The sequence below is a fragment of the Gossypium hirsutum genome, chromosome A10 (genome assembly GCF_007990345.1).
Source record: "Gossypium hirsutum isolate 1008001.06 chromosome A10, Gossypium_hirsutum_v2.1, whole genome shotgun sequence".
Taxonomy (NCBI): Eukaryota; Viridiplantae; Streptophyta; class Magnoliopsida; order Malvales; family Malvaceae; genus Gossypium; species Gossypium hirsutum.
In genome coordinates this window covers 64,228,315-64,247,526 of record NC_053433.1, presented here as the reverse complement: position 1 = coordinate 64,247,526, position 19,212 = coordinate 64,228,315, and the positions used below count along the sequence as shown (strand labels likewise).

At 34.6% G+C, this 19,212-nt stretch overlaps 1 protein-coding gene across 2 annotated transcripts; it reads right to left on the bottom strand.

The window, feature by feature from the left end:
- Window positions 1-209: 209 nt before the first annotated feature.
- Window positions 210-3,722, bottom strand: LOC107897010 (ankyrin repeat domain-containing protein 13C). Of its 2 annotated transcripts, XM_041079081.1 has the most exons (4): window positions 3,414-3,722; window positions 3,105-3,231; window positions 1,123-2,874; window positions 210-997 (listed from the first exon to the last, which is right to left on the bottom strand). In XM_041079081.1, the coding sequence occupies exons 3-4, from the start codon at window positions 2,734-2,736 to the stop codon at window positions 662-664; spliced, it is 1,950 nt and encodes a 649-aa protein (XP_040935015.1). In that variant the 5' UTR covers window positions 2,737-2,874; window positions 3,105-3,231; window positions 3,414-3,722; the 3' UTR covers window positions 210-661. The 2 variants fall into 2 exon arrangements, with proteins under 2 accessions (XP_040935015.1, XP_016677825.2); XM_016822336.2 differs by having other exon boundaries at window positions 3,105-3,722.
- Window positions 3,723-19,212: the final 15,490 nt, after the last annotated feature.

Sequence of the window (19,212 nt, the reverse complement as noted above, 5' to 3'; positions counted from 1 at the left end):
AGTTGATAAATTCGGATATCAATTTTATATTTAACATTTTTATATTATTGTATTCAATTTTAAATAGATTCTTAATTAATTTATATTTTTTTCCAGAAGTACTGTGTCTTTTCTTAGTTAATAGCTTCAATAACTTGAGAAGGAAGAATAAATATTAAAATGTTGAAAGCCCTCTTCTGCATAAATAGACAAAGTTGTAAATCCAAACATGAATCATCGAAAAGAGATAAACATGTCCATTGTGGGGAACCAACCAATACAGAATAAATAAAAACAAGTTTTACTTGTAAAAAGAAAAACAGATAAAAACTAGAAAACATCATGAGCAGTCCCAGCAAATGATCTAAATTATATGGTTACAAATAGAATTTGCTGCCAGCAATAAAAACTTTACCAATTGTGTCAGTAAATGTTGTCAAGAGTTAGTCACAGGTATAAAATGTAAATCAGTAACCTCCCACTCCCAAATGCCATGTAAAAATGCTGTAAGAATCACATGATATGCCAAATTTTCCCACTACATATATAAACCAGCCCCCAATCATCTATTTTTCTATTTCCTTTCTTCATTAACAGAAACACAACTTTTATGAATTAATTAAAACACTATCTCCTGTTTGGTACCCCTTCTTTCTTTTTACAACCAGATCTTAGCCCGACCTCATCGTTTCTGACTCTTTAACTTTTTCTCAATTTGCTCCTCTCGCATCTTCTTTTTCTTTGCTTCAGCTGTAATCCAAGTGTAATCTGGAGGAATTGCAAATGGATCTTGAAGATTTTCTATCTTATTGCAGCTATAATTCGATGAGCTAGGACGGTGATATGGTGCCTTTATCCACTGAAACCAAGTTGAGCCTGAGGAATGTGTCACCGCAGGGCTTTCACGGCCAGTAGTGGGGCTTGAAGGGGGTGTAGAGAACTCGTCCACTGGCTGTAGCTCTTCAAACTTCGTAAAAGTAACCAATACTCTGATGGTTGGAATCACTGGAATAGCAACCTAAGTGCAACCATGAGTATTTCTTAGTAAAAAGTTAAAATAATAATGTTCAAGCAAAATGCAAATTGCAAAAAGGAGTAACAATGATAATACAATCCAATCGGATAGTTAAAAGAACAAAATACCTTGACAGGGAAGGTTCCCGCAGGAAGCTTTGTAGTCAGCAGTTCTCTTAATCGACGAATTGCCTTGACCTTGTTTGCGAGAATGTCTAGCAATGGCAGAAGTTCTTCAGTTTGCAATGAGAAGTTTGGAGAAAGCCAAAGAATAGGCCTCAATCCTTTCTTATATTCATTCTCGCAGCCGCCATTCTTGTGCCAATTACCAATCTCCGAATTCATGGAAATAGACATCTTCGAATCTTTTATCCTCTGATGATCGTGCCTTGCTGCAATCTCCACAGAATGTCTACCAGGTTTGATATGACTATCGGATGGAGAGTCTCCCAGCAAGTCACTCACCTTTTCATCTACACACAGAGAACTCCTTGGTGGTACAATCTTCTTCTGCGCCTCTTGCTTTGGCTCCCGTTTCCTCCATCTGCCAAACCATCCTTTCTTTTCCTGCTTAGTCTCTCCATTTTTATAACCATTGGACTCCTTGATAGAAATTTTCCTTGGCTCATAACAACTATGTCGATGCCCAATAATGCCAGCACCATTCTCATTGGATATTTCTGAAGAATCCAACTTACGAGCAAGTTCGAGTTGCCTCCTTTCATCTTCCGTCAATATCTCATCAAGCTCTTCGCTCTCTGCTTCATTTCCATTGGAAGCTGCAAGGAATTCATCATCTGTCATGGCCCCAGGCACCGTCCTAGATTTGATGCTTACAACAACATTGTGCATATCATACACCTTAGCCTTCCAGGCACCTACCATTTCTGTTTTCTCTTGTCGCCTCCATGTCAATTGTGGCAAAAGAACCGCCTGTGTTACATCTATCCCGGGCCTGAATATATTAGTCTGAGACATTGCAAGCACTTCTTGTCGAACCTCTTCTTCAGTTGCTTGAGAACCAGCACCGTCCAAAGCATTTATCACCTCTTTATCCTTATGCGTAATCATACAAAGTGAACCAGGAGGGACCTTCCCATCCTCAGAACCGTCACCAAGGAAAAGAATACTTTGATCTGACCGCTGAATTCGGAACCCATCAAATCCAGCCAAAGTCATATCAGCTCTCAAATTTGCTCCTCTCTTCCAAATTTTATATGTGTCTGATGGAGCAATTCTGGAAATGAAAGGAATCACAGAACTCTCAAAATGGAATGTGATTTCCATGTAAAAATCTCTCATCCTTCGCGTAGTTCCCACCAAGAGAGGCAACCTTCTACACCATTTTGCCCATGCCAATTGCTGGTAATGCCGAACAATAATCATAGAAATTGCTTCTTCCTTATTACAAATGGCTTCTTGGAGTGCACTCCATCCTTGTTCATTTTGCAAGCTCCAATCAGCACCAGCAACCATAAGCATTTCGGTTGCAGTTTCATCACCAAGCTTAATAGCCAAGTGAAGAGGTGTATCCCGGTTAGGAACATCCCGCCTATCAATCACGACAACGATCGCATCGGCCTTCTCTTCCTCAGCCAATGAGGCTGCTTCTGTCTGAATCTCAGTCGGGTTACTAACCCGTGGTAGAGTGGCGAGTATCCTCCTGAGCCCGGCGTAATCTCTCATTGCCACGGCCTTGTGCACAGCACTATGTGCATACTTTGAAACATCAATAGCCGCCATGCCTCAGGAGTTGAAAAATATGCTATCAACTGTTTTTTTTCCAATGAAAACCGATTTCGATCATTAAGCACTAGGTGATTCAACTGCTAACTCAAAATCCCCAATAATACAATACCAGCAGAAGCGGACTATTCCTCCCTACACACCAACAACTTTTCATTAGAATGAATAGTACATTGCAAATGTTGGACAAAAACAAATCAAACCCGATTCAATATTATTCCATCCATATGAAAATACAGTATTTGACAATTATTGTAACAATCAAAACAGCAACAAGAAGGGAAAACAAAAAGAATTTTCTTTGATGGACCCAAAAAAAGAAAACCAGAAAATTTTATAGGAAGAAGGAAAAAAGAAAAACTCACCTGGTTCTTGCTTGCTTTCTTCTTTTCGTCCAAGCCCTCAACATTTAAGCCCACAAAAAGATCCCTCACTTTCTCTTCTCTCTTATTCTTCTTCAAAGTGGGGAAAAAATGAACCTTCTGATCCAATCTAAAGATCAGACAAACAGAAGAAGAAGCATGTGATTGTGTGGGAAACAAAATAATAATAATAGTAGTAGTAATAAAAAAAGCAAAACACCAGGTGGGAATCTGGTAAAGAAGTTAAGAAAAAATGATGGGTCAAGAATCAAAGAAAAGAATAGCTAAATAACAAAGTAAACAAAACCCCACCTTTCAAGAATACCCCCACCCCAAGTAAAAAGTGTTCATAAAAGAAAATAAAGAGAATAAAAAACTGTAGGAGAAGTAGCCAAGTTAGTCTTTTTTGTAAAGAGTTGAAGAAAAGGTATTTTTTTCTTTAAAAATGGGATTTTTGTGAATGTGATTCGCAATTTAGCTCTGAAGAAGGGAGAACTGTAGAATAGAAAACAAGAATCCTTAATTTATTTGCTGTATGACTGCTTGATAAAAAGTTGCTTCCCAGATGCATTCACTATTTTAAATGGATTTCGAATTCTACGGATTATATCGACAACAAATTGGAGTATCAGCTCGAAAACAGGTATCTGAGTGATTCGAAAATCAGTAGCAATAAATTAAATTAGACTAAAAATAGTTAATTCAAAAGTTGTGAATTCTTTTATTTTTATTTTTATTTTTTAATAATTTATTTGATTTAGCAAAACAAATTTATTGAATCGATTCATGCCTTTTTTTATTATGATAATACCAAAAAACTAGTTAAATATCAAAAGAGTATTCATTAATATTATTTACTAAAATAAGATGAAATGAATACTATTGAGGGTGATGCCCAAATGAGTGGCGACACCATCATTTTTTTCTCACCAACAGTCACTCATCATCGGGTCATAATTGGATTAAAAAAACATATTTAAATGGTGGAGGGTAGGAATATGACAACACTAGTATATGGGTTGAAAAAAATTTGGGCACAATATAGGTCATATATAGGCTGAAAATTTTTATTTTAGGGGAGGAGGGCTGTTGCCAGGTGGTGCCATTGTTGGCAGTCTAATCGTTTGTGGCGGACATGACCGGACGATCACGGAGTGTTTCTTCTTCTCATCTCCAAAACAATTGTCCATTTCCTCATCCCACCCCTCCCCCCCCCTTAAGGCATATATATCTAAGCCTATAGATGGTCCCCTTGTGTTGAAAAGAAAAAGTTTGACAGTTTGGTTTTGTAAATTTTGTGTTGAGAAGAAAGGAATCACTAGGTATGTTGTATTTTTTAAATATTTTTTGTTTGTTTGTTATTTACTTAACTAGTATAAAGAAAATTATTATATATTGAAATGGTATGGCAAAAACAATGTGATGTTTTCTAATTTTTATTTGTAATTATTATGCATTTGTTTGTTTTTTACTTAGTTAATATTAAAAATTCTTTTCTAATTTTCCAAGCTTGTCATGTAATTATAATTTTTTTTGAGATTTTTAACATTAAATTTTTACATGTTAAATATTTTTTGTCTTATTTGAATGATTTAGAGATTACATGTTGAATTTTTTGTATGTATAATAAAATAATAATTTTATTTTTCTAATGATAATGTTTTCTTTTTTTGTGAATAAAACAGTTTAGTAGTTTTTGGTATTTGTAGGAATAAAAAAAGTTGAAGTGATATTATTGTGTTTTGCATGCTTTTGTATATATTATTGTGATTTTTTTATTGTGATTTGCATGTTTTTGTATTATACTTATGCATTTTGTTAATGAGTGAAAATGTTTAAACTTTAAGTTTTCATTTAAAAAAAAGTACATTTTCATTATTTGTATATGGTTTATTTGTTCAGGTAATGATTAAGGTTTTTTTTTTAAACTGCAAATATCCAAATGGGTTCTTTGATTACAAAAAATGATCACATAGCAAATATGATTAGTGTGTTGGTAATAATATTGTTATTTGATATTCACGAGTCCTCTTATAAAGTTCCACGTCATTTTTTATTTAATTGGGATATATTAATTAATATGGTAATTAAATATGGTCAGGGTCAGTATTGTGTATTAGGGGCTCGTGTCAACGGTCCAGGCAATCGGCCAAATGAACATTTTATGCCATAATTGGAGGCATTCGGATTCGGATCAATGACATTGATTCGCATGTTCGATTTGAGGTGAGGCTTGATATCCTTTTTGGTCGAGCGTGGTGTCTAGAGACCCACACATTTCATTTGTTGTGTGGGCAGTGTACCATCACTCTAAAAGATGTTACACTACAACTTGGGCACCCAATCGACAATAGTGCAGTCACAGGTGTAAGTACAGTGTCTGAACCTACGACGCTTTGCTAGCACTTACTAAAACGCTCACTCGATGATGGTGGAGATAAATTTACGAGTTTGATATTTTCATAATTGAAGAAAAATTTTAAAAATTTATCGAATACTATCACTGAGCGGAAGATGATGTGTACTGCTTGAGCATATATAATGCATCTGATAGGAGGTGTTCTCATACCAGATGCAAATAATAACAAGGTCTACTTGATATACTTGCCCCTGTTATTTGATTTGACAGCTGCACGTTTGTATAGTTGGGGCTTAGCAATATTAACAACATTGTATCATGAGCTTTTTTGTGTGACAAAACACCGTACCATAAGCGGGTTCCTGATATTGTTGCAGTCTTGGGTGCTATACAAGATACCGTATTTGGAATCAGTTAGTCACCAAACACATGTCTTCCCACTTGCAAATAAGTGATAAAATTTAAGCATTACATCAAGAATTTTATTTTTTAATAAAAAATTGTTCTAACAAGTTTAGTTTTTAATTTATTGTTTAAATCTTTTTTTTAATTTTTAATGATTATGAAATGGAAGCATATAATTAATAAACACTATTCATTCAACAAGGATTAATTTCAAAACACAACTTTTGACTTAATTTTTTATTAAACTTTTGACTTTTTTGAAAACAATATAATGTCAAAGTTTTGTTTAAAATGTAATATAGTTGCATTGTTCCTAAAATATAAATATTCAAATTCTATCAGAATAAAAAAATTAATAAAATTTTGAACTTGGAGTACAATAATTCATATTCCACTCGATTGAGATGATTGTCCAATATGGTAGGTTCGATGCAGGCATTTAGTCCGATTATGACCAGCTATTCTGTACAGACCACAAAATTTGGGGTCAGGTTTCTCCCTCATGTCCATTTCACCATGGATCCTGGTGACCTATAGGAGACCTTTCAGCTTTTTACATAACCCCTTGTCTAGGACAAACTCGAAAGTCGGCAGAGGCAATTCCCATGTAGACAAATCAAGCAAGATGAGGAACTTGTTTCCCAAAATACGCAATGTGCATTATAGAGTGTACACCTCATTGATATATTGTTCAACATTGATTGAAGTGCGAGTACAAGCTACAATGACATACATACAATGGTAATAAAGTGTTTGGAACTTCCAAGCAATCACACCATCTATTTTGAAAATCAATTCGGTAAAACCTAAGTGGGATATCGGGTTGACGACTAATGAACTTCATAACTTGAAAAGTTTCTAACTGTCGAGAATATATTTCTACATTCATCGATCTTGCTCTTTGATGGTTCACATCCATTGCCTTCTTGACCTCCTCAACAAATACGTGTCTCGTCTCCATATGGTTTACTTGTTTCAACCCCATTCTTAGCATTAATGTTGCTAGCTTGCAGAACATAACTAAAATAATAAATGAAATTGGAAGATGTCGTGTTCGCTTCAAGACGGAGTTAACCGCCTTTGCCAGGTTGGTGGTCATATGACCATATCGAGACCCATTATCGAAAATTTGAGCCCATTGTCACGGCTCCATGGTACCCAACCACTCTTGAAAAGAAGTATTCATTTCACCGTGAATATCAACCTCAAGCCTGGTTAGCCTTTGCTTGAAGCGGTGTTGTTCTAACTTGTACGCTATATATGTATTCCAAAAAGATACATTACCTTTTTGAATTAATTTGTGGAAATATTAAAAAACATTTAGAAAATATGTTGAAACTGAAATTTACCAATGCTCATGACTTGTTTCCGCTAGTTGCATTCTTGTAGTCTCGGTGGAAGTTAGAGGCGATGTAAAAGATGCAGTAAACAAATTTCCACAGAACACCTGAATGCCTAATAACAATAATTAGTCCTTTTGATCAACTGAATATGATACAAATATTGTCATCTCTAACAACGTATGTCTATAAGTTCGTTAGGAAGAATTCCCATGATTCCATGTTCTCGGACTCCATAATGGCAAACGCTATAGGGAGCAAGTTCTGATTCTCGTCTTGAGCAACTACAATAAGTAGAATCTGCATATATTTTCTGTATAACCGGGTTCCATCAACTTGCACAAGTGGTTTACAATGGGGAAAGGTTTGCACGCATGGATCAAATGTCTAAAACATCGGTGGATAGTTTTTCTTCTCGGTTGTAATTGGTCATCTGGGTCATAATAAGATCTGTTTGCAACTCAATGACAGTCCTTGGCACGTACTCTCGCATAACCACCATCCACCATTGTAGTTTATTGTACGACACATCCCAACCTCTGTACAATTTCTCCATAGTCATCTGTTCAACTATCTACGCTTTTAGATATGACACTCGGTACTGGAATCGTTCTTGTATTTCAACAATCAGCACCGAAACAGGTTTGGTCTGCATGTCCTTCACCATTAGTATGATGTAGTTACATATGGTTTTAGCATCAAGTTTATGGTGATCTTGAGTCATACATGTAGAAGTGCATGTGTGAGGTCTAAAAAATTTTCGGATCTCCCACATTTGTGACCTTTAGATAAATGCAGCTTGTACTCGCCAATTGCGCTCTTCTATCGACCTTTAACATTCCCCAATATACAATGTGGGCTTAGACACGTTGACTTTGTAGTCAATTGACACATTCATGTTATACCGCTTAATGATAAATACTCAATCTTCCTTGGTCGTGAATTTTTGGCCCACGAACAACTCCTTACGTAACACCCCTAACCCATAATCGTCGCTGGAATAGGTTAAGAGGTATTACCAGACTTGTAACTCAAATCAAAATAATAATTTATCCAAAAACATCTTATTAAAGTCAATAACATTCATTCACATTCAATATGTACTTAAATCAAGCATACAAAGCTTTAATCATGCATTTGAGACTAAATCGGTAATATATTAAACTTTTAGAAACTTAGAAAAATTTCAACATTTTAAGTATCACATGCCCATGTGAATAGGCCGTGTGCCTCACACGGCTAGTAGACACGCCCGTGTCTTAGACTGTGTGAAAACAGGGCATACATACTGACTTCTATCACACGACCATGGACACGCCTATGTGTCAGGCCATGTAAAAACTGGAAAGTATACTGACTTGGGTCATACGGCCAACCACACACCCGTGTGTCTAGCCTGTGTGCCCTTCAAAATGGCCACACACGCCCATGTATCAGGCCGTGCCAAAACTGTAAGGTATACTGACTTATGCAACGCGGCCAAGTCACACGCCCATGTGCTAGGCCGTGTGCCATTTAGGGGGTATACTGACTTGTATCACACGGCCGATCACATGCCCGTGTGTGAGGTTGTGTGTAGCATATAGGCTTTAATTTCATTTTCACACCAGAGGACATATGGCCGTGCGACATGACCGTGTGTCACACACGGCTGAGACACACGCCCGTGTCCCTGTCCGTGTGGACAAAAATAGGCTATATGCAAAGCTATTTTGCCACCCTAAAAACACAAGCATTTACAAGCATAATTGACCACATTTTTACAGCTCAATAGGCAACCAAAATAATCATTTCAATACACATTATAAGCCATATCAAAACCTACCAATTATATATCCAAATATCTATTTAACAGCATGCATAATCCATTCATTTAACAAACAAATATTAGGACTTTACTTGCATAATCTCATTCAATCATTCATTGCCCAAAACACACCATAATTGAGCACTTCAATTCAACCAAAACATAACGTCAAAATAAGCCAAATTACATGGCTTACTTATACACAAAAATACACTAAAGTCATGATATCAAGTAATATAACTATCAACTTTTAAACTAGCCTATACATGCCATATTTACAAATCCACAAGTTCAAAAGTACCAATCGAAAATTGGATAGTATGATGTGCAACTCTGACTTGTCTGGAACGAGCAAGTTAACAAACCTATATAAAACATAGAAAAAGAAACAGAGTAAACTTTATAGCTTAGTAAGCTCGTATAATTCAGAATTTAACTTACCAATTATACATAATCAAAGCAATACTAAAAATGCAACCAATTCGATTCATCAACACCTAATCACAAGTACTCATGACATGTTAGTCATTGTAAAAATACATGAAACCATCCATTAATACAATGTTTATCATAATTCTAAATTCATATATCATGTATAACATTAGTAACATTTATAAACCTTAACTCATCCGTATAATATTATTTGTGCCAGTTGAACCTATTAGAAATTCAAAGGATACTCGAGTGAATAATGTTAGTAATCCATCAATTCATTATCATATATGCTCTTTCGAGCTATGATAGGTAAGCTGCTCCTAAGCTGATGAATAGTAAGCTCATTTGAGCTGAAACGGTAAGCTCTATCCAGGTGAACAGTAAGCTCTATTGAGCTGAACAGTAAGCTCATACGAGCTAAAACGGTAAGCTCTAATGAGCTAAAAACAGTAAGCTCTTACGAGCTGATATATCAATAAGCTCATACGAGTTGTGGTGTGTCCGTAACAAATGCAGTAGCTCAACCAAAATGGTAATCCCAATAACATGTCACTCGAATCCAATGAATCTATACAGTTCAAACGGGGCTCAATAACAAATACAATATATATCAATAAGGCATTTATACTTCAAATATTTCAATTATACACATTTATTTCAATAATTACAAGTATAGAAAAGTTTTATTTTAATTATACGAACTTACCTTGAGTTGCTCGTATGAAAACTATTGTCTATTCGCCAACCTTTCTTTTTCCCCGATCTAGTTCTGGTATTTGCTTATCTTGATCTATATGATATCAAATTAACTCATTCAAACTTTCATTCAATTCAATTTAGCCTAAAACATTCATTTTGGCTAAATTACAAATTTACCCCTAAACCTTTGACTACTTTGCAATTTAGTCCTTAACACATAAAAATGCAAAATTACATAATTAGGCCATAACTCATGATAGCCGAATTTATTATATGCTACTAGCAACCCAAATCTTTCATTATTTCACACTTTTAACTACCACATTTACATTTTCACAATTTAATCCCTATTTGACATTTTTGTCAAAAATCACTTTGTAAAACTTGTATATCTATCATTAAACCTTTATAATCTATCAATAAACATTTAAGAACTCAAGCATTCAACAATTGCATCTTTCAAAATCTATAACAATTTCAAAAACGAAGGTACGGGCTAGCTAGATTAAGCTGCAACAAGCTCAAAAACGTAAAAATCATTAAAAACAGATCAAAAACTGTAACTTAATTGCTCACTCAAGCTTGGCCGAATGAAGGAAGCAAAAATGGTGCTCATTCACCCTAATTTTCAGTTAATGATGATGAATGGAGAAGAAAATTTTGTTTTGTTTTATTATAATTAACCTTAATTAACCATTTACCATTTTAACCTTAAAAATAATTCAAAATTACACCATTTCCATGCTATCATCATCCACTAACCACAATTGGGCTATTTATCACTTATAACTTAAGGACCTTTACTTTAATGTTCTATAACTATTTGACACCTTTAGGTAATAGAACATAAGTTTTACACTTTACGCGATTTAGTCTTTTTTACAGAATTAAGCATTTAAACAGTAAAATTCCTTTACGAAACTTTCACATAATAATTTTATCATTCTGTAAAACTTATTAAAATAATAAAATAAATATTTTGACTTTGGATTTGTGTTCCCGTAACCATTGTTCCGATTTAACCTAAAAATGGGCTGTTACAATTGTAACAGCCCGATTTTGGGGCTAGTCAGAATAGTGATTTTGGAACCACTGAACTGAGGTCGAGGAAATTATTTTAAATATCATTTTATGCATTTTATCATGATTAGATAAGTACATGAAAATTTTGGTGAATTAATTTTAGCGATTGCTTGCCTAATTGTGAAAAAGGACTAAATCGCTTAAAGTGCAAAAGTCCTATTTTGTTAGATAAGAGTGTTAATTAGCTAAAGAACCTAAATTTGGGGCCTTAAAGAGCATTTAGACCTTTATAGAATAGGGTGGCCGGCCATAGAGGGGACAAATTGATGGGAAAGTCAAAATTAGGTGGTGTTTTGGTCACCAATTTTGACTAGTTTTAAATAAAAAAAGGCTTCATCTTTTTATTTCTTCTTCTTCAACCAATTTTAATCTTCAAAAGGGGGGTTTTGAGAGCTCAAAATATCAGACATTAACATCTCTCACAAGTAAGTCATTTATAAGGTTATTATTGATGATTTTTGTATTTTTGGACTCCTTGTAACATAAGCTTTCTATGAAGGGATTATTTTGCAAAATGGTTGAGGGATTAAGGTTTAGCCATGAAATCATATGTGTATTTTTTTGAAATTTTATGGAATAATATGATTATAATATGTGTAATAAACAACTTTTATGAAAGGATTTTTCATGAAAACCCTAATAGGGACTATTTTGCACAAGTTGGAAATTTGTTGATAAATGTGAGAAATAATGGAAATTTTGGATTGCTTCTAGTATAAAAAGTAATCAGCTAGGCTTATAATATGAAGAAATTTGATAAAAATTGATTTTCGAGCATAGGGGTAAAATGGTCATTTGTGAAAGTCACTATTTTGCCCAATTATGAACTTTCGGGCGTCTAAATTGATATGCTGATGAAATAAATGAATCTTATTAATTTAGATCAAGAGAAACGTGATTCGGGTCTTGATCAGGGTAAGAACAAAGTTTACGAGGATTATGCTCGTCTTCATCATTTTGTATCGAGGCAAGTACATATGTAAATAATGTGTTATTGAAGCTTACTTTGATATATTTTAGTAATATACATATGTAATCAGCTTATTGTTGTTATGTATCTAAATTATAATTGTTTCCATGAATGTTTAAAAGACATGTTATGCGAGTAAATTGCAATGTGAGCAAATGCGATACTATTCGATTAGATATGAGCCTCGTTGAACCTTAGACATAGCATAGGATACGAAGGGGCATGTTATGAAAATTATGTGTTCTAAACTCATGAGTTGAGTCTGAGTTCATGAGATAAATGCTATAGGTAACTTGGGTCCCGTTACTGACTTCGTGTACAGACCAGTGAGTGGCTCAATAAGCATACGTTACATAATAGCTATGGGGTCCGGGTCCTGACTTGATAAAAAGACCTATAAGTAGGTCAAATGTGAGCGTTTCATAGCATGAGGTAGCCCTGATTTCTTGTATGGAATTTAGACACAAATTCCTCGCTTATCCATATGTATTTCGAGAGTTCAACGGGAAACCCGAAGATTTAGTTAGTGAATACTGTGATGAGGTATGTATGCCGAACTCATGGTTAGGGTCTGAGTAAAGAACTAGGTGTATTAAGTATACATGAATGAAAAGAAGAGTAAGATAGAGACATTAAGTGATTTATATCTTTTAGGCATGACAAGCTACCGTTGGATGAATATGATTTTCTTATAATTACACTTTATTTGAATATATGTACTTACTAAGCTCCCATGCTTACCTTCCTTTCTTTTCTTTCCTCATAGTGCTGCCAAGCTAGCATCTGGGATTCAGTGACATCAAAAGCTTCGATCACACTATCACTCAAGACCTTGGTATAGCTAGTTTCATTGTTTTGTTTTCTGGCATGTATAGGGACTAGAGTCTTTGTTTAGTGTTTTGTTAGTTAGCCATAATGTGTTGGCTCATATGATGAATATGATACTTATTTTGTATAAGGCTATAGATGATGGTCAATACTCATTTTGATTTATAAATAGAAGATGATATTTTCATGGATGAGTAAATTGCATAAATGAAATGTTGTCCATTGTTGTTATTTTGGCTATGTGATGTGCCCTTATGTTAGTATAGAGTGATATTTGTTCAGGTTACATAAGTAAGGGTGACAAAAAGCTTGGTAAATAGCCTATTTTTTCCACATGGGTAGGCATACGGGCGTGTGTCTAGACCGTGCATGACACACGGTTCACCACATGGGTGTGTGATATGGCCGTGTGTCCCCTGCACGTAAGAATTGTAAGTCAGTATGCATGGTAGTAAACACACAGGCAGAGACACGGCCGTGTGTCTCAGCCGTGTGAAGGGCATGGCCTAGCACACGGGCTTGTGCCTTAGCCCTGTGGATTGCTGATGTCAGAAACAGAATGTCTAAGTTTTTGCACACAGGTAAGGACAAGGGCGTGTCACGGCCGTGTGAAGGACACGGGCCAGAGACACTAGTGTGTTCCTGGCCGTGTGAAAACCCCTATAAGTGTGCATTTAGAATTAATTCCACATGGGTATAGGACACGGGCGTGTCCCCATATTGCTTAGGCCGTTTGAGCCACACGGGCCAATAGCACGACCATGTTGAAATTTCACACGAGCGTGTTGCCCCTCCCACACGGCGTGTGCTCCTGTGTTAAGAGTTATTTTCAGAGTTCTTTAAAGGACTCGGATTGTTTTCGAATGGGTTCCAATAGATGTTTTGGGCTTAGTAGGCTTTTATTAAGTAGTTTATAAATAAAATTGAAAAAGTTTTAGTTTGACCATGTTTTGGTGTTATGAAAATGTCTATATGCATAAGATTAAGTTAGGTAATGCCTCATATTTTGACCCGGCATGGGGCATGGGTGTGAGGTGTTACAACAACTCTCCCCCTAAAGGATTTTCATCCCCGAAAATCTTACTGATGAAAAGGTTAGGGTACTATTTTCTTATAGCTTTCTCGGGTTCCCACGTAGCTTCCTCGATCCTATGTTTATGCCAAAGAACCTTTACCAAAGCTATGCACTTATTTCTCAACTCTTTGATTTCACAAGCCAAAATGCTGATTGGTACTTCATTATACGACATATTGGGTTGAAATTCAACATCTATCGAAGAGATCACATGTAACAGATCTGATCTGTAACGACGTAGCGTAGAAACATTAAAAATATTATGGATCTTCTCAAGTTCTGATGGTAAAGCAAGTCGATATGCTATAGCCTATTCTCTCGATAATCTCATACGGCCCGATGAACCGCAGACTTAACTTTCCTTTACTGTCGAATCAAGAATCTTTTTCCATGGTGACACCTTTAAAAAACTCTATCCCCGACTTGAAATTCAATTTCTCTATGTTTCAAATCTTTGTAGGATTTCTGTCGATCAGAAGCTGCTTTTAAACTATCCCGAATCATTTTCACTTTTTCTTTAGTTTCTCTGATTAATTCAACTCCGTGAATCTTTTTGTCACTCAATTCAGTCCAGTATAGAGGAGTTTGACATTTGCGACCATACAAAACTTCGTACGGTGCCATCTTTATAATCGTTTGGAAAATGTTGTTGTATGCAAATTCAATCAACGATAAGTATTTTTCCCAACTGCCCTCAAACTCTAAAATACAACATCTCAACATATCTTCGAGAATCTGAATAACTCTCTTGGTTTGACCATCAGTTTGAGGATGAAAAGTAGTACTGAAATTCAATTTTGTACCTAAGGTTTCTTGCAATTTCTTCCAGAATCGCGATGTAAATCTCGGATCTCTATAAGAGATAATAGATAATGGCACCCCGTGTAACTGAACAACTTCAGAAATGTACAATTCAGCTAATTTGTCAAGTGAGTAATCTATACGTATCGATATGAAATGAGTAGACATTATTAGTCGATCAACGACAACCCAGATAGCATATTTGTTTTTCAGAGTTAGAGGCAATCCCGAAACAAAATCCATTGTAACTTTATCCCATTTCCACTCAAGAATCAATAAATGTTGTAGTAAACCCAATGGCACTTGATGTTCAGCTTTGACTTACTTACATATCAAACATTTCGATACAAACTCTGATATATCCTGTTTCATACCCAACCACCAGTACAGCTGTTTTAGATTATTATACATCTTGGTACTACCTGGATGAACTAAGAAACGACTACTATGTGCTTCACACAGAATTTTCTGAACAAGCTTTGTATTTTTCGGTACACAAATTCTATTTCGAAACATTAAACAATCATCAGTTCCAATATGAAATTCTGAATCAGCAATAGACTCACATTGAATTCATTTAGCTTGCAATTCACGGTCATCTTTTTGAGCTTCATGAATTTGTTGAAGAAATACCGGTTTAGCTTTTAATTCAACTAAAATAGATGCACCATCACAAACCATCAACTGGGTGTTCATTGCTCGTAATGCAAACAAAGACTTTTGACTCAGGGCATCAGCAACAACATTAGCTTTTCTCGGGTGATAATCAATCACAAAGTCATAATCTTTCAATAACTCAAGCCATCTTCGTTTTCGCAGATTCAAATCTTTCTGTGTCATCAAATATTTCAAGCTCTTGTGATCTGTATAAATGTGGCATTTTTCACCGTATAAGTAGTGTCTCCAAATCTTCAATGCAAAAACAATCATAGCCAACTCTAAATCATGCGTCGGATAGTTCTTTTCATACGGTTTCAATTTTCGATAAGCATAAGCTATAACTTTTCCTTCTTGCATTAGAACACATCCCAGACCATTTAATGATGCATCGCTATAAATCACATATTCTTTTCCCGATTTCGGTTGAGCCAAAAATGGTGCTTCAGTTAACAATAATTTCAATTGTTCGAAACTCTACTGACATTTTTCTGACCATTCGAACTTTACATCTTTTTGTAGCAGTCGTGTCATTGGTGTCACAATTATTGAAATCCTTTCACAAATCTTCGGTAATAGCCCACTAAGCCAAGAAAACTATGGACTTCAAATACGTTCTCGAAGGTTTCCAATCAACTATAGCAGAAATATTGCTCAAATCAACTCTAATACCGTCAGCTAAAACAATATGCCCCAGAAATCCAACTTCTTTGAGCCAAAACCCACACTTACTAAACTTTGCAAATAACTGCTTATCACGTAGAGTTTGCAACACAATTCTCAAGTGTTCGGTATATTCAGATTCTTCTCGTGAATAGATCAGAATATCATCAAAGAATACAACAACAAATCTATCTAAATACGGTCTGAATATCTGGTTCATCAAGTCCATAAAAATGGTAGGAGCATTAGTTAAACCGAAAGGCATAACAAGAAATTCATAATGTCCATACCTCGTTCTGAATGCAATTTTCGGCACATCCGAGTCTTTGACTTATAGCTAATAGTAACTTGATCTCAGATCAATCTTTGAAAATACTGTAGCCCCTTTCAACTAATCAAATAAATCGTCAATCCGCGGTAAAGGGTATTTGTTCTTTATATTCACTTTATTCAACTGTCTATAGTCGATACACATTCATATCATGCCATATTTCTTTTTCATGAACAATACTGGTGCACCCTAGGGAGAATAACTCGGTTGTACTAATCTCAATACCAAATGTTCATAGAACCAATATGCCAAAAGGCACCTCAATCATCTAGCATCAACTTATATATATACATGGGCACATTTGTTCAAACCTTAACCATACATATCTAATTAATCTCAATACTATTTCCATGCTATATCAAAAATAATCTCACTACATTTGACCACATTTATACCATTTACCAACTGACTTGTTTCCATACCAATACATAACACAATTGACACATACCAACCTTATCATATTAGGCACACCATATTTCAATCATGCACATCTATTCAAGACTTTTCCAAAACATACCATGTATTGGCCATATTGAGATCAATACAACATATACCAACTTTGGTTATTTTAAACATACATCAAATTGACCGTATTAACCATAACCAACAAGATATCAATAGTACCTTAAGTACCTCAAATTCAAGGCAACATTTCATACCATAATTATCAACCAAAATGACATATATATATACCAAACTCATTAATTAAACATTAGACATAATCCACCTATACTTGCCATTATAACCTTAACCAATATATCAAAATCTATTGATATAATCGTTGGATAGGGTGATAAGATATACGACGAGCTTCCAACTCGATCGAGCTTCCGATAATCTATAAAGTAAGTGATAAACAACTACGTAAGCAATGAATGCTTAGTAAGCTCATACAAACTTTAAACATAATATTCCAATTCAATAATAAACTTTATATGATAAATATAAAGCTATACCAATGCCTCAAGATTTATCAACTACATAACCACTAACTCATAAATGAGTAAGTCTATCAACATCATATATCTGTTCATTCCTAATATAATAAGATTTTATAAAACGTTTTACATCATCATTAACATTTTCATAAAACTACTAATAACTTCCTTTACTTACTTTCCATTTCATTTACTAAACATAAACTTAACTTAACAACATCAATTAACTAATTAATATATTTATTCATAACATAGGTAAGTTCAACCATAACATACGTAATTTCTTATACATAAGTACATTATTCAACTCATCAATCCCTTTTTCATCATATCACATTTCAATTATGAACTTACCGTTTCATTTATATAATTCCAGACATAAGCATATACATCAATCATAATCTTAAGCTTGACATAAGCCTAATCACTATCATCAATACACAAGTTAGTGCATTTATGTATATAACTCATTTTCATGTTTCAAATTATTATTACATTTTCAATTCTCATACAATATCATCCAATATCAATCATAGTACTGTTTTATTTAATTACCCCTATTAACACGACTCGGACTCGGACGGATACACGGATCCAACTAACACACCAGTTTGGCACCCAGTGCCTTATTGGATAAATCCAAAGTATTAACTGCGCCCAGCACTTATAAATTTGACACCTAGTGTTTCATTGGTTAAACTGAAGTAATTGGCACCCGGTGCCTCATCGACTCAAAGTCGAAGAAATCCCTGAACTCTCCCTAACCTATGGTATGCCATCTATATTCGACTTAGCCTGATACAGTTAATAAGACTCCAATTCAAAATACAACCAATATCCAATTATCATATTTGCACATTATCACATTTACACATATATATTCATTTCAATTCAAATAATCAATACATTCATAATATATATACCAATTCAATCCATTTCAGTCAACTTTAATTTAATTCAATAACAAAGTGCCAAATACTCACATCAACCACTTACCATATGCATTAAATCAAAATACAACAATTAGTAACTAGGTTCAGATTATAGAAATACAAACTTACAATTGAAATATAAACACATATTAATTACTAATATCATAACTATCATATGTCAACCTTTTGAATTCATACATATTAGCACATCATTTCAACATCATTTCGTACTACACTCAAATTGCACATGCTAACATCTTTTATTTGATTAACAATGTCCCAATTCACACAATTGCTATATAAATAGCTATTCACATATCAAACCACAATTTTTATACATTGGCATTAGCCATTCAATACTCAATTCATGAGTACATAACTCATGTATCTCAGTTAATCACGACATATCTAATTTTCATTTATGTTCAAGTCAATATTCAATAAATAACAAATCTTTCAAATTCATTAAACAATTTACCTTCCCGAGATTCTCCATACAAAGAACGACTTACGGATATGAGTACATTGTCAGTCCAACCAAACACACTAGATGCTCACAAGAGCCAATCCCTCTAACACACCAAATCATGACTATACTCTGTCCCGTGTTCAATCAAATCTGAGAAATCAAATTCAATATTATATCTCAAATTACCATTAATTATCAAAAAATAAAAAAATATACAAGTTTTTCCATGTTAATCTACTAAAAAATTCATATTGATGTTAAATTCTAACCGTACGAACTTACTTGACTAAATTGCAAAAATGTCAAAGTACAGGGGCAT